Genomic DNA, 25,157 nt, shown 5'->3' on the forward strand with positions numbered 1-25,157 from the left:
ACGTATAACCCGGAAGTACCAAGATCAAGCTATTGATTAGAATTGTGGTAGTTGTAGTCCAAATAGAAAAAATCAATCTGGATAACATTCTATAGTTTTTTACATATATATACTTCAATTTATAGGTTGAACGTGACTTCAGCAGATCGTATACCACTTCAATAACACCATACCTATTAAAAACATTAGGTTTATTTTCATGCTGATAGAAAAGTGAATGGACTCACTCAATACCTGGCATGAGAAGGAAGTGATGTGAGGGGCTGAGCCTTGCTGCTGGGGCGGGAATATTTTATGCGTGGGTTACGTGTGCGTGCGTGCGTGTGGCTCTACAAGATGGCAAAGTTGTTATGGCAGGTACAGTAGCGGTGTGCCTTACCTCAGCTAACATCTGCACCTGCGCGTGTGACAACTCCGTAACTGCAATCGCTGCAGTCATCTGAGGTCAGTGAACAGTGCAGGTGTTTGAATGGACGTTTGTGAATGAAGTTAAAAGCTTAATCTGCCAGTGTCGTGTTGCTAAAGTAGTTTGCATGAGCAGTGAATAAAGTGTGGGTCGAATAGTAGAAATCTACACTGTCTACTAAGTAATAATAGTGTAGGTATAAAGCAGATGAATAACTTTTGTCAACATCCTGTCCCTCCAGTGTGTACATACGGTGAGGCACAATGAGCCTGGCTCTTCATGATCTCCTGGCCTGCTGCAGAGCACTCGAGAATGACAAAGCTACAGAGAGGAAGGTGAAAAAGACGAACTACTGCCTATCAGTTGTCCAAATAAATGAATTCATAGGCGATTCAATGCACTTTAAATAGGTTAAACAACTCCCTATTTAGCATATTTTAAAATAACAGGATGCTAACTAACACTGTTGTCCAGTTATCATGGCAAAGCAGCCCAACACCAGTAACTACCACAGTTATCCTTTAATTCACTTCTTTTAGTTACTACCTTCAAATCACGGCTCTTCTTACCCTACAGTATTGAACTCAGTCAGAAGCTCAGATTGCACTGCGTATACATCTGCTGAGCATCAGCATCTGTCCTGCCCACTTGCAAATAAGATGCAATTTGCCTGTGGCTTGCACGACATCAATTTTGCACTTTATAAGTGTACAAAGGCAGTGCGATGAATAGCTGAAAGACTCTAAAATCAGTTATTTTTTAAAATAAAGGTTTATTTACTTTCCTGGCACAAGTAGCAACAAAAACAAAATAAGATCTGCCAGTCATCTTGGTATGTTGATAGTCTGTATAGCCCCTCAAGTTCTCAGTTGTGACACATTATATGTATTTATTGAACAGAATTTCAAATCCTGGTTCTTCCTGTTAAAATGGGGGGTTTTCTTATCGCTAAGTGCCTGCTCGTATTGGGTCGCTTGATTGTTGGGGTTTTCTCCAATACCGTTGGGTCTTTAACTTACAGTATAAAGAGCTTTGAAGTGAATTTTGTGGGGAATTATCCATAATTAACTAAACCTGAAATAGTTTTAATCAGTGCGGTGTAAATGCTTTTTATTTCATCTCGTTTTTATTATCAGAAAGAAGCTGAGCGCTTCAGACGGCTCCTCCGGTCTCCAGAGATTGTGCAGGAACTGGATCGTAACTCATCAGCTAAAGCAAAAGCCTCCAAGCAACTCACATGGGATGCTGTTTTCAGGTAACCTGCCTCAGAGTATTTGCAACCATATAAATACCAAATGTATATATCTATAAGGTGTTTCCAGAGAAGGTACTATTTTCTACCTTTTTGCATCTTTTGAAAAGTTCTTAAATAAGTATTTGTTCTTATTTCATATTCTGCAACATGCTCGTAACTCATAAATGATTTTAGCTAACATGTACCGGAACAAGTGGCTTCTATAAATGAACGCTCTTTATTCTGCTTGGCATTTTATTGCATCAGGTTTCTGCAGCGCTATGTCCAAAAGGAGACGGAAAGCATGCAATCAAGCAAATCCAACGTCACAGCAACCACGCTGGCCACGCGGCAGAAGAAGATGGCTGAAATATGCAGCCTGATCAAATACTTCATTCGCTGCGCTAACAAACGTAAGAGCAGGAGCAGGTTGCAATATGTTTCAGTTTTGGGTGAATGTATATCTTTATATTTATAAGTATCTTTCATTAATTCATCAGACACAGTAGAAAACATATTGAATGAACTGTGGGGACTGCAGTTAAGAGTGTCCTCTTCTTCCTCCAGGCGGGCCTCGTCTGAAGTGCAGTGAGCTGCTGAAACATGTGCTGGAGGTTCTGCAGAGTTCGTACTGCTGTTCAGCCTATGGAGAAGATTACAGCAGCCTCCTTGTAAAGGACATCCTCTCTGTCCGCAAGTACTGGTGTGACATCGCTCCACAGCAGTGGCAAAGTCAGTGGGCTATTTGGAGTTTTATTTTCTAAACATCAGGAAGCAGACAAGAGTAAGAACTGATGGATCTGTGTTTATTCTTGATCCTTAGATCTTTTGGACTTGTACTGTGGTTTGTTCAACTCCTCGTCCAGACCCATCAACCACGTTTTGGTGAGCAGAGTGATCCACACGGTGGTGCAGGGCTGCTGCATGCAGACCGATGGATTCAATGACACGCTGTTCAGCTTTTTCTCCAAAGCACTGCTTAATGTCAGGTGAAGACTTTTAACACTGTTTTAGATTTACGTTGAATAAATGTTCCGGTATTAGTCGCTAAATTTAAACACTATGCATTCTTTGTATCAATCGTATCAGGCAGGAGAAACACTTGGCTGTTTTGGAGCACCTCGTCTCAGCTCTGAACATCTTCTTGAGATCTGCAGCCATGAATTGTAGGATGAGGCTGTGTCGACTGGGAGAGGAGCTTCTGCCTTCCATACTGTACGTCTGGGCAGACATGAGGCCCAGTCCAGCTCTCAAAGAGGAGATTGTGGAGTTCTTCAACCTACAGATTTGTGTTCACCACCCCAAAGGAGCCAAGACACAGGATACAGGTTCTTCTTTTTAAAACTTCATTTTAAATGTTGGTTTCCAGCGTTTGTGGTTAATAGTGGTCGGAGGCCAGGCTTTATCGCGGGATCTACACTCACCAAACACTTTGTTAGGTACACCTTCCTTTCTGGTTCGTCTTCTGCTGCCGTAGCCCATCTGCTTTAAGGTTTGATGTCTTGCACATTTTGAGATGCTCTTCTTCACCTTGATTAAGACCATCCAACTACTTTGTTTTAAGAAGGGCATATTTGAGTTTCCTATCTCTTACAGCAATATAACCTTTCTCCTCTAATCTCTGACATCACAAAAGCATTTTCGCTTAGACCACTGTCACTCGCTGGACATTTCCTCTTTTTTGGATCATTTTCTGTAAACTGCAGGCATGGTTATGTAGGAAAATCCCAGCAGATCAGCAGTTTCTGAAACACTCAGACCAGCATGTCTTGCAACAACAAGCATGGTACATTCAAAGTAATTAAATCAGCTTTCTTCCTCATTCTGATGCTCAGTTTGCATTTGGGGGGTTAAGGAGGTAGAGCGGACTGGAAGGTTGGTTGTTGGATCCCTGTCTGCTCCCACTTCCAACCTTCTTTCTGGGCAAGATACTGAATCTCGGGTTGTTCCCGATGCATTCCAGGCTGATGCATTCCTTGGTGTGTGAGTGTGTGTGTGTGAATGTTAGATAGAAACCAGTAGGTAAGTAAAAAAGTTTAATTTAATTTGATCGCAGTGCATCTTTCAAATTTCACTGGTGAAAACATCAAAAATCTAAACTTTTGCAAAGCTGTGGCTGAACTCAAGGTTTGCATTCATTTGTTGGCAGTAATTATTTAAACGTCATGAACATAAATATTTGAATATCCTTAAATAAATAACCAATAACTGGTGGCTGCTCTCACTCATACTGCAGGTGCACATGCTGAGGACTGGTCCAAGTGGCGGAGTCTGCTGTACAACCTCTACAACGCGTTGGTCGGGGAGATTGGTCACATAGGCAGCAGAGGGAAGTACGTCACGGGGACCAGACACATAGCCGTCAAAGACAATCTCATTGAGCTTACGGCTGACATCTGTCACCAGGTAAGAAAGCTCGAACGTCATGTATGCACCAAGCGCATCAAGGTTCAGCTTCGCTCAAAAGTGCGGTGAGGAAGCTCATTAGAGGAGGGTGTCTGGACACATTTAATCCTTTAAACGCTCTTACGTTTCTTTGCTGTAGCTGTTTAATGATGACAGTGACACCCACATCGTGGATGTCACCCAGGCCTCCATCAGAGCCACACAGATGGGCAGTCCCACCCACGGAGCTGCCAGCAAGTGCCGGCGTATCGAAATGGGCTGGGAGGTCCTCCGTGAGCATCTGCAGCCTCAGCACAGTGACTTTGATGTCATACCGTGGTATGATAATCACAGCACAAATAATATAAACACATTTTCAATTTAAATAAAGATGATTACTGGGTAGAGTGACTTTTAAATCAGTGTTATTGCTTTTTATTTTATGGGGCATCAACTCTGCCTTGAGACACGGAGGACTGCTGTGCTATCAGCGTCACATAAAGACATTCCCGTCTTTTATTTCCTCTCTCAGGCTGCAAATCACCACAGCGCTCACCTCTAAGTACCCATACATGGTGCCTGGACGGGAGCTGGTCTCACTGCTGTCAGTGTTGCACCAGCTCCTGGCAGAGCAGCGGAGGGGAGAGAGGGGTGTGTATGTGCTGCGCTGTCTGAGGGAGGTGGCCCGGTGCCAGGCTCGCTACCCAGAGAGAGCCCAGGTCTACAGGACGGAGCTGGGAAGGCTCTGGGTTAAGGTATGGGGCCTGGCAGTGCGTGGGGTCAGCTCGTCCCCGACAGAGTCCCTCAGCCTGGACCTGCTGGCCTCCGTCATCCAGGGAGGACTGATTAATGTGGACAGAGACTTTTGGAAGCTTTTATCTGGATCTGTATGCAAACCGTCCAAGTGAGTTTCTCTTTTTTTCATTGCAACAGTAGTTTTCTTTAATTACACAAAAGATACTAATCTGATTCGATTCCTCGTACGCAGGAGTGCTGCACTCTGTCTTGCCCAGGCCCTGCTAAAGTGTCCGGTCCCAAAAAGTCTCATCTCAGCATCAGGCTGGGACTTTGCGGGGGCCACAGAAGGAGGCACATCACCTAATCTGAAGGAGAGCTTCATAGCTTGGATGCTGATGAGCGACCAGAGTGATGAGTTGGAGGACAGCTCCAGACCTCACCCCATCATTTGCAGGTTGGCAGGTTATACACTGATGTTAATATTTGTAGAAGGTGCTTTTATATTCAAAAGATAAGATGTTCCAGTTAAAAAAGTGTTGTTTATAGGATTCTTTTTTCTGTTTGCACAAACTCCAAAACTCAGAAAATTGAACCTTACTTCATATTTTTCCTTTATTTCTGGATTTTTTCCTAGAATAAAGTTTATCTTGTATTATTGCATTTGTATTTAAGATAAAACCTAAACTTTTCTTTTAATTGCAGAGACTTTCCTCACAATCTTATAGCAAACATCTTGGTCTCGCTTACTCTGAAGGACGCCAGAGTCGGCCTAAAGTTTCTGCTGGGTACTCATGGCATAGAAAGGTGAGGGGAATTCTTTTATTTTTCAACCTCTTTTATTACTATATACAATTTCTAGCCATAACCTGTAATATACAGCCAGTTTCTGCACTGCATCTCTCTCTGCCCTCTCTTGCTTTGAGATTTGGGAATTAAACTAACCCTCTTTGCAACTCTTTTCTCTTCAAAGTGCCTTTTCTCAAGAGCAAATACCCTCTGATGCCAAAGACAACCTGGAACAGATCGAGAGGCTGTACCAGCAGTTCAGCTTCAACACGTCGCCGTCAGAAGTCCGCAGATTTGACCAGTCGGCGAGGACGGCGTCGGCCGACAGCCGGTTTGCTGCTGTCCCCGGCCTCAGACACAAGTTGGAGCAGTCCCTGCTCTGCGTGGCTGACAATTTACTCAACTGCTTCTCTCCTGAAGTGAGTCGAAGTCGGATGTGTGTGCGCGTATGAATGTTGTTTTGCATGGTAAACAATGACATCTATTGTTTTGGACCCTCGACAGTCTCAGTCCACTCCTCCAGAGTGTCTGGTGCGTTGTTTCAGTCAGCTGACCGCTGTTTTGGCAGCTTACGTCTCCACTGGGTTTCTGACTGAGGAGGAGGCCTGCCGATCGCAGCTCTTCGGTAAAGCAAAGGTAATCAGTTATCTAAAGTCATAAAATCTGATTCCAGCCTGGCTGAGAACCCTTGTTTGTCATATTGAAAGTTGAAATGAAATATCAGCCCCAGCTTTAAAGTTTTCGGGCTGTTCTTGCTCATAGGCCCTCGCCCAGGACTTCAGCGGGTTTGTTTCAGGGGTGAAAGTAAAAATGACAGAGGAAGGGACCATGGGCACCCTGAGGTCTGTTATGAAGCTTTGCACACAGTCTGCCAGCAGAAAAAACAAGGTGACAAAGCTTTTCTTCTAGAAAAACAACCATATCTCTTAAAGTCAAAGTCAGGCATTGACAGTGGATTTTAACTACTTTTGTGATCATTCTGCAGGAAAATATTTGTCCCACCTCCTCTGGTTTCTTTATAATGATTCTGCCAGCCAGCCTCCTCAGCGAGCTGGCGGAAATCTGCAAAATGTTGGTAAGCGACAGAAAGAGCATGTCACAGATTTAAAAGACACAAAAGGAAAAACCTTAATGTGAAAAGCAGGCTTGTGAAATCAAGCTCTCTTCTTTTTCCCTTTAGATAAGCACTGCTGCCAGGAGAGTCGCTGTCATGGATGAGGATGACCCCATGGATGATGAGTGGGAAATGACCAGAACTCAGCAAGGCCATGATGTTGACTTGTTTGATGATGGTGAAGAGCCCCAGAGCAGCACCAACGGGAACCACAGGCCCAAAGGAGACAACACCGACACTTCCTGCGGCCCAGGTATGTCGGGTCCTTTCCTGGTTTGTTCCTTTCTTAAAAACACAGACAGCTAAATAAAAAATTAGCACGTTTCATACACATTGCTCGCTACCTTGCAGGTGCGAAAAGCCTTCTATCAGAAGATCATCTGGCACAGCAGGACCTGGCTCTCCTCGCAGTGTTGGAGTTCCTGTGCGAGTGCGGCTCGGTCCAGCCCGTCCACGGCCTGCTTTTCAAACCCCAGGAAGTGCGGCGCAAGCTGCTGCTGCTGGTGGAGCAGATGGACTTCAGTAAAGCCCTGCACCTCAACATGGTAGGCAGCAGCAAATTTGGAGGATCACCGTGGCAACCCTTTAGCCAGAAACACTCATCTTATCTGGTTTTCTTGCAGTATCTCATCCTGCTGAAGAAGCTTCCTGCTGAGGACTCGCTCTCCCCGGAGGAATTTGACTCGCTGCTCCGTCCTCTGGCGTATGAGAACCTTTCTCTTACTCGTATTTGTTAGACACATTCAATCTGCACAATGTGAATTAATGTGTCTGTGGTAATAAATAGATGTATTTGTTGCTGTCTTCACAGGGACCTGTGCTCTCTGTATCGTCAGGACCAGGAGATCTGTGCTGCTGTACTGATGAGTTTGTTACCCTCCATAAAGAGCCTGGGGAAAACCCATCACATGCCAGAGGAGATGAGACATGTGCAGGGATCCTTGCTGAAAGTGGTGTCCGGATTCTGGTTAGAAGCATGTTTTTACACCATTAATAGATGAACTGGCGGCTCTTTAAAAAAGATTACATTTACATACACGATTTCAATTGTTGATAGAGAAGTCAAGTGTAAAATTACCTTCTTTTGAAATTTGAAATTCTCTTAGAAATTCTATTGTAGTCAGAACTGTTACTAATGCTCCTATTGTACTGCGTTTCAGTTTCCTGAGCCATACAGGTAAATGCGTGGCATCTGTGCGAGCTGCTTTAGTGCAATGTCTGGTTGCTCTCCTGGAGGTAAAATCTACGATTAAGCAACAGTGTTGCTGTTTTTACTGCCTGTAAAAGTGTCCCATTACTGCAGCAGCTCTCGTTGTCACTGCTTTTGACTTTTCTTGTTCTTTTGCGTTTGCTGTCATTTCGGCTTGGTTAGGCCGACCCATGCTGTAAGTGGGCCGTCCTGAGCATCAGAACCTCTGACGGAGAAGAAGACCATCCCGTGTCTGCTGTCCTTCCATCTCACCTCGCAGACGCACACCACCAAGTCCGCATGCTGGTAGCCGTTTCAGTGGAGAGGTACGCTTCCTCCGTCTTTTACCACTAATAAACATAAAGCAAGACCAAGATCAGACAGATAAATATGTGCTCGCTGGTATTGTGTCTCCAGGCTGTTTCTGGACATGAGCTCAGAGCAACCAGATAAGAAGAAGATGCTGCCACTAAAACACCAGCAGAAAGCCTTTGAGAATGTTTACTTGAAGGCTCAGGAGGGGATGAAGCTTCCGGTAAGACCGAGCAGCATTACCACATGTCAGCAACTCTTTGCGATTGTACACACACACACACACACCGACTAACGTATTGTTTGTGCAATCGCACACAGAGAGGCTGCTCTTCTGAGGACCGGGAGGACGAGATGTTCAACCGCAAGGCCACCCTGCTCAAGAGCTTGTCAGTCGTACTGTGCTGTAGCCCCGTGTGTGAAAAACAGTCCCTGTTTGCACTCTTTCAGTCTTATAAAGAAAACGATATTGAAGAGCAGCTCATTAAAAAGGTAACAAGCTACTTGAATGCAATTTTGCTTTTACAAGGTCTTGATGCATTGTAAAAGTGAGGTAACACGTGCTTTGGATAACTACTCTGACGCAGATTAATACTGCACCGTATGTCACTATGGGCCATTTTACTGCCAGTAAGAGGTGGGATTTTTGCGACTGACTCTATTGCATGTGGATTTATGGGAGTTCCTTTTTCAAGGCGCAGAATAGAGGGAGGAGAATATTTTAAGCATGCAAACTGATTTACTGTGGTTAAGTAATCGTCTAGGGTGACATGATTTGTCCTGTCCTCTTTTTCACCTCAGATGTTGTGCAGTGTCTCCAGAGCGCTGGGCTACAGGAGCGTAAAAACATTCGTCAGCTCTCACCTGAACTACCTGGTGGCCGAGTGGCTCGCACAGAGACAGTCTGACGACCGCTACACTCTTGGATCTTTCCCCTACAGTCTACTGGATCATGACACAATCCAAGAGTTCTATAAGTGAGAAAACAAGCTCATCTTTGCGTCACTGAGTCACATTTCCTTCTGCTATAGTTACATTAAGCTGGTGTTTTTTGAAATCAAGTGTATTAGGACTGAGCATCCTTTTCCAATACCCTTAAAGCTCTTCCTACCCAGTGCTGATCCCCCGCCTGGTCTTCCTGGATGACTTTGAGCAGGTGAAGTCTATCGGCAGGTCTCTTGACAAAGACTGGAGGCACTTACTGGCAGACTGTTTCCCAAAGATCATGGTCAACATTTTGCCATACTTTGCACTGCCGGGCCAGGACTCGCAGGTTGCACAGCAGAGAGAGAAGGCTAACATGGTGTATGACCTGCTCAAAGATGCCAGCTGTCTGGGTAAACAGGTAACACCAGCTTGTATCGACAGTACTCAAGACTTTTGCTTGTCAGTCCTAAGATCTGAGAAAATGTTATTAAGGTCAAACGCTTGGCTGAACAAGCCATAGTCAAATGATTTTATATACTCTAAAATTCACCTTCTCACATGTGTCCACAGCAAATCGACAGCCTGATCCACAGTAACCTGGCTGACATTGTAGTGGAACTGCTCATGACTCTGTATGAAGGAAGTGGAGCTGAAGAAGACAGAGGAGACCTGAAACGCTTTATTGGGTATTGGGATATTTGTCCTCTAGTAGTTGTTTTTTTTATTTCCTTTTACTGTTCATTCATCTAAATACTCAGTATGGTAACAAATGGACGTCAAAATCAGTGTTTAATATCTCTCAGAGAGCTAGACCCGGTACCAAATCCACCATACTTCAGCTCATATGTCATCAAAGCTACACTGGACTACCTCAGCAAGTGCCACGGTGCCAACCACAAGTCACTGGTAGCCATTCTGTCAAAAACCCCGGTATGATGTCTCATATATCGTCACCCAGTCAAACTTTTTTTGTTTTGATAATAGTCACAGTGTTCCGTTTTCTGTTCTATGTGCAATGATGTTACATCTGTCTGTAGATTTCTATCCAGAGGATTCTGCTGGCCGTGTGCGAAAGAACAGCGGAGACGACCAACAGCTACGAACGGCACCGCATCCTCCTCATGTACCATTTGTTCGTCAGCCTGCTGCTCAGGGAGGTGAAGGACGGTCTGGGTGGAGCCTGGGCCTTTGTTCTCAGAGATATAATCTACACGCTCATTCACCATATTAACAGCAGGTTGGTGCACTCGCAGGCAGACTTACACACTGGTGTGAATCCTGAGTAAGTCAATCAGATGATATTATATGAAATTAAAGTTAAAGGCCCACAGATGTGGAACACGTTACCACTAGAAATAAAAAACAATAAGTGATTTTAAAATTTGTAACGCCAAGATAAAATCATAACTTAAACCAAAGCAAGTCTGATCACTTGTAATCACTGAAATTGGTCCTTTCCCATTCTTAATGGCTGTTTTTAAGTGTTTATATGTGTATATATAGAAGTTGTTGTTATCCTTTTTCATATATATATATATATATATATTATAAAAAAGCAAAAAATCAGTCATTTTTTATACTATTCCTGTTCTGCTATTATCATTATTATGATTGTTGTTGTTTTCTAGCATTACCCGGTATCTCGATACCGCTAAAAATTGAGCTAACTTAGCTACATTAGTAGCGCGGTTTTAGGCTAGGTTACAGAACAGTTTTTCTACATTTCACACATATTGTGCTGTACATACATAAACACTGTTTTCCTGCTGTTCACAGACCAGTTCCGTGTGATGAGGTTTCTACCCGCAGCCTCGCTCTGTGCTGTGACCTGCTGGCCTCCGTGTGTCACGTGTCCCTGCAGGTCTGTGATGATGCTCTGGGCTGCCACCTACAGGTCATCATTGGAACTCTAACTGCTCAGGTGACCAGCCGACCCTCCATCTCAGAGCAGGTAAGTCATTGCATGCCAAAGCGTGGTGTTCGTTGAATGTATTTAGTACACAGCATACAGTTAAAAACTTTTGGGCCGCCCATAATTTCTTAATATTTTGATAGGAAAATGGGAAAGACAGTTTTTAGGAATACCACTTCTTGTTTTTCAATTTGGTTTCAATTCAGTTTTATTTACACAAATCACAACAACGGTCGTTTTAAGGTGGTTTATATTGTAAGGTAGACCCTACAATAGTATATACAGAGAACAACCCAACAATTTTATGAACCCCTTTGAGTAAGCACTTTGGCAACAGTGGGAAGGAAAAACTCCTCTTTAACAGGAAGAAATCTCCGGCAGAACCAGGCTTGGGGAGGGGCTTCATCTGCCGAGAGCGGTTGGGGTTAGGGGAGGAAGACAATCTGGGTCTTTTTGTGCACAGACAGAAGGATGGACTGTTTGCTGATAACAAACTCTTCTTTATTTCATATCTTTGTCTTAGAATAACTGTGGCTCCTTTTCAGTGTGCATGATTTTGATTTTGAATCCTCTTTTTGCCCTGAAGGTGCTGAGTCTGCTGCAGTTTCTTGTCATAGAAAATCAGCAGACGTTAAAGGAAGCAATCAGAGGGTTGGAGCCTTTCCCTAATATCCCTGAATTCAGAGAGCTGCGGGCTGTACAGCACAAACTCAAATATAACGCCGGGGCCTTCAGTCTGAGACAGGTAAAAGCAGCAAATACATGTGTAAATATAATGTCCTCGCTTTAAAAGTCTATTTAGATCTTCTCTCATCATATTGATACGGAGAGTAATGAATTTTTAATTATCCCCCCTGCAGGAGATCGCCCACTTCCTGTCAGTGACGTCCTGTGACTCCTTACCTCTGACTAGACTCGAGGGGTTAAAGGAGCTCACCAGACAGCTGCATGACAACAAAGGACAGATCAGAGAGCTTCTTAAAGAGTGCCACGGTATGATGCTAAAGGAGGAAGAGTGGTTTCTGCGTGAGAACGATTGCATGTAAATGTTTTCCATCCGTGTCGTCCTTTTTAGCCGACGCGAGCGACAGTGTGCTGGTGAAGTTGGTCCTCAATCTGCTGCAGCTCTGTAAACTAGCAGCCGGCCACCCTGGAGGAGCTGACATTCAGGGTAAAACAAATCAAAGCTGTGTTGTCTTCCATGTCAACAGTTTGATAAGATTCCGTTTGGCAGTGCTCTCATAGCTCAGTCCTTGTGCTGCAGAGGCGGCAGGCAGCTGTTTAGGAGAACTGGGCCCAGTAGACTTGTCCAACATCGCCCTTCTCCATGGCAGAGACCCCCTGTATGAAAAAGCCGTCTCCCTCTTCGAATCCACCGAGTCTCAGTGTCTGTACATCGTCCTCAACTGCACGAACGACGCGCTCACTCAACAGCAGTACGCTGACTCCTCAGATTCTGTAGCTATCAGGTTTTAACTCATGATGATGGAAAAGCTGATGTGCTCTGTGCTGTGGTTGTCTGCCAGAATCGAGGTGAGACAGGCAGCAGCTCAGTGCCTGAAGAACATCCTCGCAACTCAGTCAGGAGTCGACTTCTGGGAGCAACACAAAGGGAACAGAGACCCCATGCTGACTTACCTTAACCCATTCAGAACAGCCAAGAATAAGGTGGGTTTTAGATATTTGTGCGTGTGTCTGCAAGTTACCTCACGGGAGCTCACAGCAAGCTCATGCATCTGATTACTGGCTGCCATCCATGGTCAGGCGGTTGCTGTGGCTGCCAAGGAGAGCACAGAGGCCAGAGGAAACCTGAAGAGCCAGGAGTTCTGGATTCCCCAGGCGGGCAGCCATAAGAGCTGGCTGAAGGCTCTGTGCACAGCGCTGCTGGACAGTGGAGGGGTCAAGTGTGAGGCTCTGCTTTTGTCCCGACCACTCTGCCTGGTGAGTTATCCTAAGAGCTGTGTAGAAGTCGAATGGCTACATTACTTAATTTGTGTTTAATTAGTTAACATTTGTAGTCATATACTGAATGTCAGTGCAGCCTACTCCACCTTATTCCTTCTGTGTCGCTCCATTATTCTCTCCATGTTTAGGTGTGGGTGGACTGCTGTCAGAGGTTACTGCCTCTCATCATTCACTCCATTCTTCTGGATGACTCCGATGGGTCGTTTAGGGACTTGCTCTCCTCCCACATTCAGGACTTTTTCAGCTTTTGTTGCAGAAGCGCTCAGGCCTCGAGTCGCTCCGCCACTCCTCTCACGTCTGACTCTGGTCAGTTTGAATCTGTGACAAATATTATTGATCCTGTTCCTTATATTTTGACAGTGGACGATAGATCATATTTAGTGTTTGTTTGCTTTGAGATGAGGGTCTATGTTATTCTCTACAGAGTCCGACACTGCGAGCCAGGGCGTGCATGATAAGACCTCTCTGCGTACCATGCTTGCAGTTATTGACTACCTCAGACACCAGCAGAGGCCACTGGAAGCTGACGGGTTTGTAGTCAGATATTATTCGATTGGACCTGCTCTTATCTCTGCCCCAGTAAACCTGCTGTAGTATGAATGTAGAGCTTTGCCTTCTTGCAGTAAATCCTTTGGCACAGTGTGCGACTCAAACTTCTGGCTGGATCTGAACTACCTGGAGGTGGCCAAAGCCGCTCAGTCCTGCTCAGCTCACTTCACCGCCCTGCTGTACACCGAGATCTACGTGGACAAGATCAAAGCTAACATGGAAGAAAGTCGCAAGTATGCAGCGGCTTCATTTAAACAGTAACAGGAAAAATAACTTTATCCAGCTTTTCATTTTTGATCCATTCATTTCCTGTAACTGCAGAACCAACTCCAGAGCAACGCGGAAAATAAATTTCGAAGAGAACAGCCAGACCTTCACGATCTCCAGCCTGACCGAGAAGAGCATAGAAGACACCAATATCAGTCTGCAGGTTGGTTCTTCGTGCTGCACACATAGTTACACAGGCTGCTTTGTTTTCTAAATGACAACATCAGGTCAAAAATATGGGAGGAAAAAAAAGACAGCCACTTTTGGCAACCAGGAAATGCATTGCCATCGAAGCTGATCTTGCATTTTGTTGTATCATCATTATCACGCATCAGCTATTTTATCTGTTTTTAAAAGACTTTCTTGTTCTCCTCTCATTTTTGCATATTTATAGGAGCTGCTGATCGAGGTGTATCGCAGCATCGGGGAGCCGGATAGTCTGTATGGCTGTGGTGGCGAAACCATGACCAGCCCCCTGACAAGGTAGAAAATTTCAGTTAGATCTTTCACACGGTCACTTATTCCTCATTAGGCTTCAGTCATTATCAGATCTGCTGATGCCGTTTTGCCACGTGAATTCACAGGATTCGCACCTACGAACATGAAGCTATGTGGGGAAGGGCCCTGACCTCCTACGACCTTCACTGTACCCTTCCCGAGGTCACTCGGCAAGTGGGCATTGTGGAGGTATGATTGAAATGATACTATGACGAACCACTTCCTCCAAAGAATGTTTTAGATTGAAATCTTTTAGCTTTTAGCACAGTTTCTTTAATCTTATGCCGACAGGGTTTGCAGAACTTCGGTCTAAGCAGCATCCTGGCCACCTACATGAGGGGTCTCGAGAGCGAAGGGGTCGAGTGGGGAGCTGAGCTGCGAGATCTTCGCTTTCAAGCAGCCTGGAGGAACACCCAGTGGGACTTTGAGCTGTCAGAAAGGTGAGGGAAGCATCTGCTGCATGAAACGCAACTAGAATCTCACAGTTAGAAGCTAATTATTTTTTTCTCCAATGTCTTGCTGTTGCAGGAGTGAGAAATCCAATCCTGGCTTTCACGAATCTGTGTTTTGTGCCCTGCAAGCACTCAGGAATAAGGAGTTCTCCATATTTGATGAAACTCTGAAACAGGCCAGGTGCGGTGGACAAAATATGGAGTTTTACCCTCTGGTACGACAGCTTTATTTCTGCTTTATAACGCGTATGCATTTCTTCAGGGGTGCCGAGGTGGAAGAGCTACGCAAAGGCAGTCTGGAGGCCGTGTCATCTCTGTATCCAGCCCTCAGGAACCTGCAGAGCGTCAGAGAGCTGGAGAGTGTTAAAGAGCTGTTCTCCAGGTGACTCAGGCAGAAGCATACCACACAGTCAGTAACACACGGGACGCCTCCTCTGGATTTATTCATGTTTAAACTCTTTTTTCTTTTTTACATCAGACCCTTCTCAGACCTCATCCTGAGAGAAGTTTACAGCCAGTGGCGGCACCACTCTCAGCTCCTCGTTGACAGTGACTTTGCTTTAGTGGAACCCATCCTAGCCGTCCGCTCTGTGGCCCAGCACACCCTGTTGTCCAGGGTGGGAGAGCCCGACAGCAGCCAGTACCTCAGCTCTGTTCTCACTGACCATCTCATGGACTTGTGCCGGTTAGCTCGCAAGGCCGGAAACACGCAGGTAACATCCACAGATCCACAGGTGAAGGTTTGAAGCACTGTTTTCCTTTCATTTACCACGTGAATATCATATGAAGGTTGCCTCTAACCTCTATCCAGCTGGCAGAGCGTGCAGTCTACCAGATGAAGCAGCATGCCGGCGGTGGAAGGACATTGGCGTCGCTACCTGTGTCGTCGTGGCAACTGGAGGAGGCCCAGGTTTTCTGGGCAAAGGGAGAGCAGGGTCTGGCTCTGGGCCTGCTGAGACAGATGATACACAGCCTAGAGAAAAAGGTCAGACGGACACATAACGCTGTGTTGTAACTAATGCAAAACAGTAAGATTAGCTAAGTTCAATCCAAATACCAAGATGGGTTATTGAGCTGGTTTGATGTGTGTTGCACAGGTGGATTTAAATCCTGCGTTAACACCAGTCTACACCGAGTCCCTCAGGCTGTGTGGTAACTGGCTGGCAGAAACCTGCCTGGAAAGTCCTGGAGTCATACTGGAGAAGTACCTGGAGAGGGTAGGAAGAAGCTTTTGGCATGAGAAGTCGAAGCTTTATTAAAAGATTAAAAGGGCAGAATTGTGGCTTGTTATCACCCATCTGAAGCGTTTTCACACATGTGGAGTGTCCATAGTTCCTGGAATTAACAAAGTGGCTCCGGTTAAGAGTTATTTTCTGGTATTTTCTTTTCGTGTGAAGAAGAGCGACCAAAACAGGAATCTTAAAGGTCTCAAACGCCCTAAAATCTACACACACAGCTGGGATCGCCTAGAGAAATGAATGGTTTATTACCCGTCGGCCTGGCAGCATGCGGGCCTTCATACGCACACACCCTCACATGAATAATTTATTTATGTCCAGACAAATTAGGAGCAGGCGAAGACATAAATATTAAACGTCTGCAAGTTTACACTTTATGTCCTTTGGCTACGCCAGATTCATATAGACAAAATTAAATAATTCATGTGTGTGTCTGTGTGTGTTTTATACGTCTGAATCGGGTCACAGTTTTGTAGTGACATTTTTTTGTGCATCTGGTTAAATCTTGTTTTACTTTTTTTTTTTAATGTTTGTGTTGATACCTGTAAATTTTGCCTGATTTTTGTTTCCTCACGTGAGAACAGCCCTGTACTGTTGAATTAATAAAGGTCTCATCTCTGCTCAGGCAGTGGAGGTGATAGAGGGGGAATCGGGACTTCAGGACTCCAGGCTCCAGAACCAGCGGACTGAGGCGTTTTTATCTCTGGCCCGCTTCTCTGACGCTCAGTACCAGAGCATCGACAAATACATGAACTCGTCTGAGTTTGAGAACAAACAGGCCCTGCTGGAAAAGGCCAAGGAGGAAGTGGGCTTGATAAAGGAGCATAAAGTGACCTCCAACAGGTTGATTTGCACATTTACAGCTCGATGTATTGCATTTAAGCTGAGGTCCAGTTACAACCAAAGAAAAAGTGAAGGCCTGTTTCCAGCCTGTCTTTGTCCAACTTCACAGGTACACAATAAAAGTGCAAAGAGAGCTGGAGCTGGATGAAAAAGCCCTGTCCAACCTGCGGACGGACAGAAAGCGCTTTCTGTGTAAGGCTGTGGAGAATTACATCCAGTGTCTGGAGCAGGGTGAGGAGCACGACACCTGGGTCTTCCGGCTGGCTTCCCTCTGGCTGGAAAATGCTGACATTAAAGATGTGAATGAGATGATGAAGGTCAGTAAAACGTTCACATATCTGCACTGAATCTTACAAATATAATCATCTGACAAAGCTTTTTGTTTCTGTGTTAACAGAAAGGGGTGAAACAGATCCCGTCCTACAAGTTTCTGCCTCTCATGTATCAGCTGGCCGCCCGCATGGGAACCAAGATGGCAACTGGCGTCGCAGAGGATACGGGATTCCACGATGTCCTCAATGAGGTAACGCGGCTCTTTTATTCATTATTGTGAGCAGAAACCGCATTATATAAAAGGTTTGCTGCAGCCACGTCCAGTTTATTATTTGTACTCCTCCCTCCTCATAGCTGATATGCCGAGCATCTCTGCAGCACCCTCACCACACGCTCTTTATCATCTTCGCCCTGGTCAATGCCAACAAAGACGAAAACTTTTGCAGGTCCCGGCAGTCTAAGAGTGCTACGCGACAGCTCTCGCAGTTTGATCTGGTGAGTGTGATGTTTCCATCCGTTTTACACGATTCTCTCCATCATGCGGAGCTTAAATATGACACGTCGATTGTCACGGTGAAAAAAACTCATGTTTAACACATTTGCATTAAATGAGGACAGTGCCGTTGCGTTTTGAAACTTTGGGTGTGTTAAATTTTGTAACATGAGAAACAAAAGAAGCACCTGGTGTGTTTGTTTGTTTGTTTGTTTTTTTTAAACTGTTTACATGTTCTCCCTCATTCAGGAGCGTTCGGATGTCGCTCGGAAGATCATCGCCACCATCAGGAAGAAGCGAGCTGAGATGATCCGAGGGATCGAGCGCCTGTGCGATGCCTACATCACCCTGGCTTACATGGATGCCAGCAGACACAAAACAGAGAAGAGTGAGTTATGCTTTATTCACTCGCTGGCCACTTTATTAGGTGCACCATGTTAGGAGTGGGTTGAATCATCTTTTTGAATCAGAGCTGCTTTAATTCTTCGTGGCACAGATTCAGCAAGGCGCTGGAAAGATTTTGCTCCATGATGTGAATCTTTGGTTTCACCAAATGCCAAAGGTGTGAGTACAGTGAACTCATTGTCATGTTTAAGAAACCAGTTTGAGATGATTTGAGCTTTGTGCCATGGTGCCTTATCCTGCTGGGAGCAGTCGTTAGAGGATCAGTACACTGTGGTCATGAAGGGATGAAGACTTTTCTGCTCATAGTTGCTCAGGTCCACTCAGCTGTTTATTTGCTAGTAGACCTAACATTCTACAGTTATACACACTCAGAGGTCGTGAGTATATGTTATGGTTGTGTGCATTAAATGTCCGCTGCTTAGACATCCTTTGTGTCCTTGTTTGGTTTCAGAGGCCATCCCCATCCCCGCTGATCAGCCCATCATGCAAATTAGAGACCTTGAGGAGGTCACCATCCCCACAATGGAAATTAAGGTAAAATACAACTTAAAAACATACAGAGAGAGAGAACTTTGCTGCTTTCAGACTTTATATAAAGTTTTGTTATTTAAGTGTTACTGGGGTGATCCATGTTTAGTGTATAGTGTCATTTTTTTGATTGGTTTGATTGAATTATTTGTCTCATATTTATCGTGTAAACAGGTGGATCCGTCCGGTGGTTATGAAAACCTGGTGACTGTCAGGTCCTTCATGCCACACTATCACCTGGCCGGAGGAGTCAACCTGCCCAAGATCATCGACTGCGTCGGCTCTGACGGCAAAAGCAGGAGACAGCTGGTCAAAGTAAGCGTTTGTGCGTGTCTTACGTGTGCTTTTGACGTCAGGGTTTTTTTTGTCTTTCAACAAATCTCTTCTCGTGTGCCATTATAGTCTGGCCAGCCCTGACGGGAAGGTGCTCACAATTTAAACTTGAGTTTTTTTCCATTTAGCTTTGGCCATTGCTAATGATTAATCCTGTTTTTGTACCAGGACAAACAGGCTTTCACTCCTTTATAATGAAAACATTCTTTAGCAGGCTGTGTGTTTGTGTGTGAGAGCATGCTTGTGTTTGCTGACACGTTTGACAGTCAATTGAAGGCTAATGATTTACCACTTGGGAGAGTCGTGGTGAAACTTGAGTTTTGTATCTGTGTGCTTGTTTTGCATTAATATTAAAGTCACAACAGTCAGCAGCATTATACGGCCTGGGAGTTTGACTTAGCAGCTGACAAAATAAGATGAAAGTGAAAAAAACCAGGAGAGTTGAAACTGTGTGTTTGATTTGGTGGTGAAAAAAAAGCTCTACAGCGCAGCATCGCTATATTTTGCATGGTAGTGTTATATCGATTCAGGGCAAGCAAACACCTCAGTCACACGAGTAAAAATAGGTCAGCAGCCACTCGCCTAGCTTGGGAGTCAATGCACCTACTGCTCCGATTACCACGGGGACCATTGTTACCTTCACCCTCCACAACTTCTTGAGCTCTTCTCTGAGCCCTTGGTACTTCTCCAGCTTCTTGTGTTCCTTCTTCCTGATGTTGCTGTCCTCCATCGATCACTACAGACGTCTTCTTCTGTTTGTCTACCACCACTATGTCCGGTTGGTTAGCCACCACCATTTTTGTCCGTCTGTGTCTGGAAGTCTGACAGGATCTTAGCTCGGTCATTCTCCACCACCCTAGGGGGCGTCTCCCATTTTGACCTCAGGACTTCCAGGTTATACTCGGCACAGATGTTCCTGTACACTATGCCGGCCACTTGGTTATGGCGTTCCATGTATGCCTTGCCTGCTAGCATCTTGCACCCTGCTGTTATGTGCTGCATTGTCTCTGGGGCATCTTTACACAGCCTGCACCTGGGGTCTTGCCTGGTGTGATAGACCCCAGCCTCTATGGATCTTGTACTCAAAGCTTGTTCTTGTGCTGCCATGATTAGTGCCTCTGTGCTGTCTTTCAGTCCAGCTTTGTCCACTGGTAGGATTTCTGGATGCTCTCCACTTCCTCTATCTGCTGGTGGTACATAGCATGCAGGGGCCTGTCCTTCCATGAGTGCTCCTCTTTCTTGTGTTTCTGCTGCCTGAGGTATTCAGTAGAGGTATTCACAGGTGTTGATAGCTTGGATCTTGTTCTTCCCACTCAGCTGACTCCTCAGGACTTGCCTTACTCTCTGGTTGCTGTTCCTGTTTGTTTCTGTTTGCCTTTAGGATTCCCAGGTACTTGTAGCTGTCCTCAATGTCAGCGATGTTGCCTTTTGGCAGTTCTGACTACTTTCCCTCTCTTCGTTACCATCCGACTACGCTTCTCCAATCCGAATGACATTCCAATGTCGTTGCTGTAAATCCTGGTTGTGTGGATCAGTGAATCAATGTCTCGTTCACTCCTAGCATACAGCTTGATGTCATCCATGTAGAGGAGGTGGCTCACAATTCCTCCATTCCAGTTTCATTCGGTATCTATAGCCAGTCTATCTACATATACATATATAGAGAGGATATTGGATTGACTGCAGTCACTCTCAGAGAGCTCTTTGAAGGTTTGTAAATAGCTGCTGTCTAATATATAAATGCAGACAGATTGCCAACATGTTGCCATCAGTCTGAATGAGTCTTTGTCAATGACATCAACTCGAGGAGACGCGACCCAACTTGGCCACCAGCTGGTTGTATTGTGGTTATTTTCCTATAGGTTGCACATTTCTCGTAAATGTGAATTCTCTCTGTTTTCGATGGTTTTTCACAGTTATTTACTGTATTACCAAAAACAGATTGCATGTAATTGCCAACTTGACCCAATTCAGTCACAGACAGCAGCAGACTCTGACAGCAGGTTTCATTGGCAGGTTCCATATGTGTGAAAGTCTCATTTTGCAGCAAAAAAATTACTTTATCTTATTGAATTAAAGTTTTACTCTGAGGACATAATTTGTGGTTGAAAAGAGGTGATAACTTTCATATATCATGTGATATCATTGTGTTGTGAGTTGTGTGGTGATTCCCACTCAAAGAGATTTACAAAAATTCTCCTCCCCATGTACATTTCAGTACAATATTGTGTTTCCTCTTGAAACTAGCTTACAGTATTAGCTTACAGTACTTCTACACCTTTTCCCCATCATTCAGAAAATTCAAAATGCACAAATATTTTCTACTACTTTTTACCAGATATTTCCCACCTCACTAGATTCATGTCACATGTAGTCATTAAAGCACGGGTGTCGAACTCCAGGCCTCGAGTGTCGGTGTCCTGCATGTTTTAGATGTGTCCTTGATTCATCACGGCTGATTTAAATGGCTAAATGACCTCCTCAGCATGTCTTGAAGTTCTCCAGAGGCCTGGTAATGAACTGATCATTTGATTCAGGTGTGTTGACCCAGAGTGAGCTCTAAAACCTGCAGGACACCGGCCCTGGAGGCCTGGAGTTTGACACCCCTGCATTAAATTGCATTCAACTTCAAAGTAGTTCCTCCAAAGTTGTCTTGCCTGAAACTCAGAGGAACTATCAACTGAAGAATTCAGCCATTAACAAATGAATGACTGCAAACGTCATAAAACTCCCAGTGTCCTACAGAACTCAGTCTGTCTGTTCTTGTTTTGTTTCTATGGCTGTGAAGCAGTTTGAGCCCTCACACGTGATACTGGGCTGTACAAATACACTGAACTGCACTAAAATAAAGGATCGTTGTGATGATTTTGGTCACCTCACCTGTGAGTGATTTTAGTGTTTTAATGCAAACAGGGTCAGGACGACCTGCGACAGGACGCAGTGATGCAGCAGGTCTTCGGCATGTGCTCCATGCTGCTGCAGCGCAATACAGACACACGCAAGAGGAAGCTCAACATCAGACGATACAAGGTTCCCCGATAGACGCACATCTGTGGCACTGCTTCACATTTGCTTTCATCTCTTTTTCCCTTCGTTGCTTAAAAAAAATCTGTCATATACTTGATTCCAGGTGGTGCCTTTCTCACAGCGCAGTGGCGTGTTAGAGTGGTGCTCTGGGACGGTGCCCATCGGGGAGTTTCTGGTGGAGCCCAATAAAGGAGCTCACAAACGCTTCCGACCCCAAGATTGGGCCAGCCTAGCCTGCCGGAGGAAGATGTTGGTATGGCGGTGCTGACAGGAAAACACTTGCAACATGGCAACACATGCTTGCTATGGGTTCAGAACTCACAGCTGTAGTTTTTGTTGGGCTGTCACTGCAGGACGCTCAGAGACTTGCATTCGACGAGAAGCTGCAGGCCTACAACGAGGTGTGCACGAAGTTCAGGCCGGTCTTTAGGTATTTCTGCATGGAACGGTTCCTGGATCCCGCAGTGTGGATGGAGAAGCGGCTGGCTTACACTCGCAGTGTGGCCACGTCCTCTATAGGTACACCGTCTCACAGAGTAAAGCTCATTATGTACTGTAAATACAAGATGCCACAAACTGAAGGGCGACATATAATTGATGTGACTTGAAACTAAAGTGTTGGTGTTGATTATTATTAAGGTGATTCATGGATCCCGGTTTGCTTTGTACATAAAACACCACCTTTCACCTCAGCGTGTCAACATTTTGTTGTCAGTTGATGTCCAGAGTTGAAAGAAAACATTTATCAGTCATGACACAGAATTAAAAAATATACATTAAATATACACACAAAGAGATTTCATATTATCTCCAAACGACGATCCAGTAATTGTAAAAACAAACCTTCTGTTTTCTGTTTTGTGTCCACAGTCGGCTACATCGTGGGTCTGGGTGACAGACACATCCAGAACATACTGATCGACGAACAGACTGCAGAACTGGTGCACATCGATTTAGGTATTCTTACACCAAGAAGGTCACTCTTTGTTTCAGAAAATGTTTTTATTCCTCCAGTGTGGATGCCCCTTTTTCTTCACTGTGTGTGTTTTTGTTGTTGATGTTTTAAAGGTGTGGCCTTTGAGCAAGGCAAGATCCTCCCCACCCCTGAGACTGTCCCCTTCAGACTCTCCAGAGACATTGTGGACGGTATGGGCATCACTGGAGTGGAGGGAGTTTTCAGGAGGTTAGCTCACGATTATGCTCAGATGTTGCTCTTATTTGTCAGCAGTGGTCTGGGACCTTCAGGCCCTTTTATACTCATACATGGAAAACTGGAAGTAAAGACTCTGTGACAGAGCACGGCAGGCAACATGACAAATTTGAATCAGACATGAAAATATAAACTGAAGTGGAGGTGGGTTGCAAAGTGGCTTGCAGTAAAAATCGACCCCCTGTCAATTCTGAGGTTTTACAGGACATAATAAAAAAATGATCTGATCCTTTTATTGCATGAGTAGCTAATCACCATTGATTGATGAGTTTCCTTCACGATTAATAAAGTTTTATAATTTGAAATAGCATATTACATTGTGTCATTAAACAAACTTCCTCATTAATCTTTTCTCAGACCACAGATTAAGATTCATGTTGGGAAATCTGTTGCTATTTAGACATTTTAAACATTTAGCACTATAAATAATCTGAACCCTGCTTTCCCTTTCAGATGCTGTGAGAAGACGATGGAGGTGATGAGAAGTTCTCAAGAAGCTCTGTTGACTATTGTGGAGGTAAAATCATGCTCTAAATATTATGTTTTATTCCATAACTTCATATTAAGGAGTGCTTTTGTAAGTTTCTGTGTCTTTGTGCGTTTTAAATAGGTGCTGCTGTATGACCCTTTGTTTGACTGGACCATGAACCCCCTGAAAGCTTTTTACCTGCAGCATGACGAGCAGCAGGAGCTCAACGCAACGCTAAGCTCCACTATGGGGGGAGATGACATAGACAACAGCCGTAAATCCAGGTAATCAAGGAGAGAAGTGTCAGAATCGGAGCTGGCGAGGTTTTGTGTGTGTGTGTTCAGGCTCTTCCCCTCATATTCTTTCCAGCAGTGACAGTCAGAGCTTCAACAAGGTGGCGGAGCGGGTGCTGCTGCGGCTGCAGGAGAAGCTCAAGGGAGTGGAAGAGGGAACGGTGCTCAGCGTGGGAGGACAGGTCAACCTGCTCATCCAGCAAGCCATGGACCCCAAAAACCTTAGCAGACTTTTCCCAGGATGGCAGGCCTGGGTGTAGACTGGAAAAAAGTGATATCAGGGAAAAAGTGCAAAAAAAAAAAGAAGTTTATTTTGGTTGAAAAAAAGAGAGGTGGGAATTTTCATTCCTTTTTGTACGACTCTAATAAAACTGACTCAACAGATCAACATTAGGAATCAAGCCAAATCACAAAAATTATTAAAAAAGACCAAATAAATGTGTGTGTGTGTGTGTGTGTGTGTGTGTGTGTGTGTGTGTGTGTGTGTGTGTGTGTGTGTGTGTGTGTGTGTGTTTGGAAGGCTGACATGTTTGCTGTGCATGTTTTATGTTTCACCCAGATGAATGTGAATGTTGCTAAGTGACTGTATGAATGTGAAGTACCATTTAAAGCCTTCTCCAGGCGTCATTTCATGTCTGTTCTTTATTATCAGGTAAAATGTTTTTGTTCTTTTCCTGTGCATTGAATATAAGGCTGCTTTGTCAAATGAGTACTGTATCATTAAATAAATAAAAAAGCAGTCAATCCAAAAGCATGCTGGCCTGATTAATGCATTTCATTTTCACTTTAAAATATCCTCTCCATATTTTCTTGTCGCTCAGCCACTGCATCACTGAAACACGCTGTGTCTACCTGCCTATACATCATGTTTTCAGTACCTTTCCACTGCACACTCGGCGTTACAGTACTCACTCACTGCTCTGACACTTAAGCAGATAACACCTGTGTCATGTTTAGACTCGCCAACTCGTCATTGTCTTTGCTGTGTGCTCAGGAGGGAAACAAACTGATGCTGTGTGAAGTGTAGGCGTGACAGTTTTCATACAAACTCTTTATTTGATCGCATCCATGAGCAGAGCGGAGCCTGGGAGGAGATGCCGGAGGTGCTGGCAGTGATGTGGATGAGATTATCTGAGTGAAAGATTGCTGCTGGAGTTATCACAGGGGGATTTTATTTCAATTTTTTCAAAATACAGATGATTAAACAGAAAATGACCACCAATCTGGTGAGTCTGCATTTAATCAGCCTTGAGAAGAAGACCTGCTTTCAATTTATTTTAAGTATTGTAACTTTACAAAAACACTGTTGCT

General features: G+C 44.6%; 1 protein-coding gene across 1 annotated transcript; it reads left to right on the forward strand.

The window, feature by feature from the left end:
- The first annotated feature begins 304 nt into the window (after positions 1-304).
- On the forward strand, positions 305-24,591 carry LOC101485570 (serine-protein kinase ATM). Its single transcript, XM_014408671.3, has 63 exons — positions 305-444; positions 648-741; positions 1,543-1,661; positions 1,908-2,053; positions 2,208-2,372; positions 2,464-2,629; positions 2,730-2,968; positions 3,877-4,046; positions 4,186-4,364; positions 4,558-4,929; positions 5,014-5,217; positions 5,466-5,567; positions 5,734-5,968; positions 6,054-6,185; positions 6,312-6,437; positions 6,535-6,624; positions 6,730-6,916; positions 7,015-7,208; positions 7,287-7,366; positions 7,475-7,630; positions 7,824-7,899; positions 8,036-8,178; positions 8,270-8,387; positions 8,486-8,656; positions 8,966-9,141; positions 9,266-9,509; positions 9,662-9,777; positions 9,895-10,021; positions 10,129-10,328; positions 10,868-11,042; positions 11,590-11,748; positions 11,864-11,996; positions 12,079-12,174; positions 12,268-12,439; positions 12,530-12,671; positions 12,768-12,944; positions 13,097-13,274; positions 13,393-13,498; positions 13,592-13,750; positions 13,839-13,947; positions 14,179-14,267; positions 14,369-14,471; positions 14,574-14,722; positions 14,811-14,915; positions 14,997-15,116; positions 15,213-15,447; positions 15,546-15,719; positions 15,832-15,951; positions 16,598-16,815; positions 16,925-17,132; positions 17,213-17,338; positions 17,443-17,583; positions 17,831-17,969; positions 18,438-18,520; positions 18,689-18,829; positions 21,761-21,877; positions 21,978-22,127; positions 22,228-22,393; positions 22,745-22,831; positions 22,943-23,057; positions 23,538-23,601; positions 23,695-23,837; positions 23,923-24,591. Exons 2-63 carry the CDS (start codon positions 670-672, stop codon positions 24,104-24,106), a joined length of 9,288 nt encoding a protein of 3,095 aa, XP_014264157.3. The 5' UTR covers positions 305-444; positions 648-669; the 3' UTR covers positions 24,107-24,591.
- The last annotated feature ends 566 nt before the right edge of the window (positions 24,592-25,157 follow it).

This window comes from Maylandia zebra, linkage group LG14 (assembly GCF_041146795.1).
Source record: "Maylandia zebra isolate NMK-2024a linkage group LG14, Mzebra_GT3a, whole genome shotgun sequence".
Classification (NCBI taxonomy): Eukaryota; Metazoa; Chordata; class Actinopteri; order Cichliformes; family Cichlidae; genus Maylandia; species Maylandia zebra.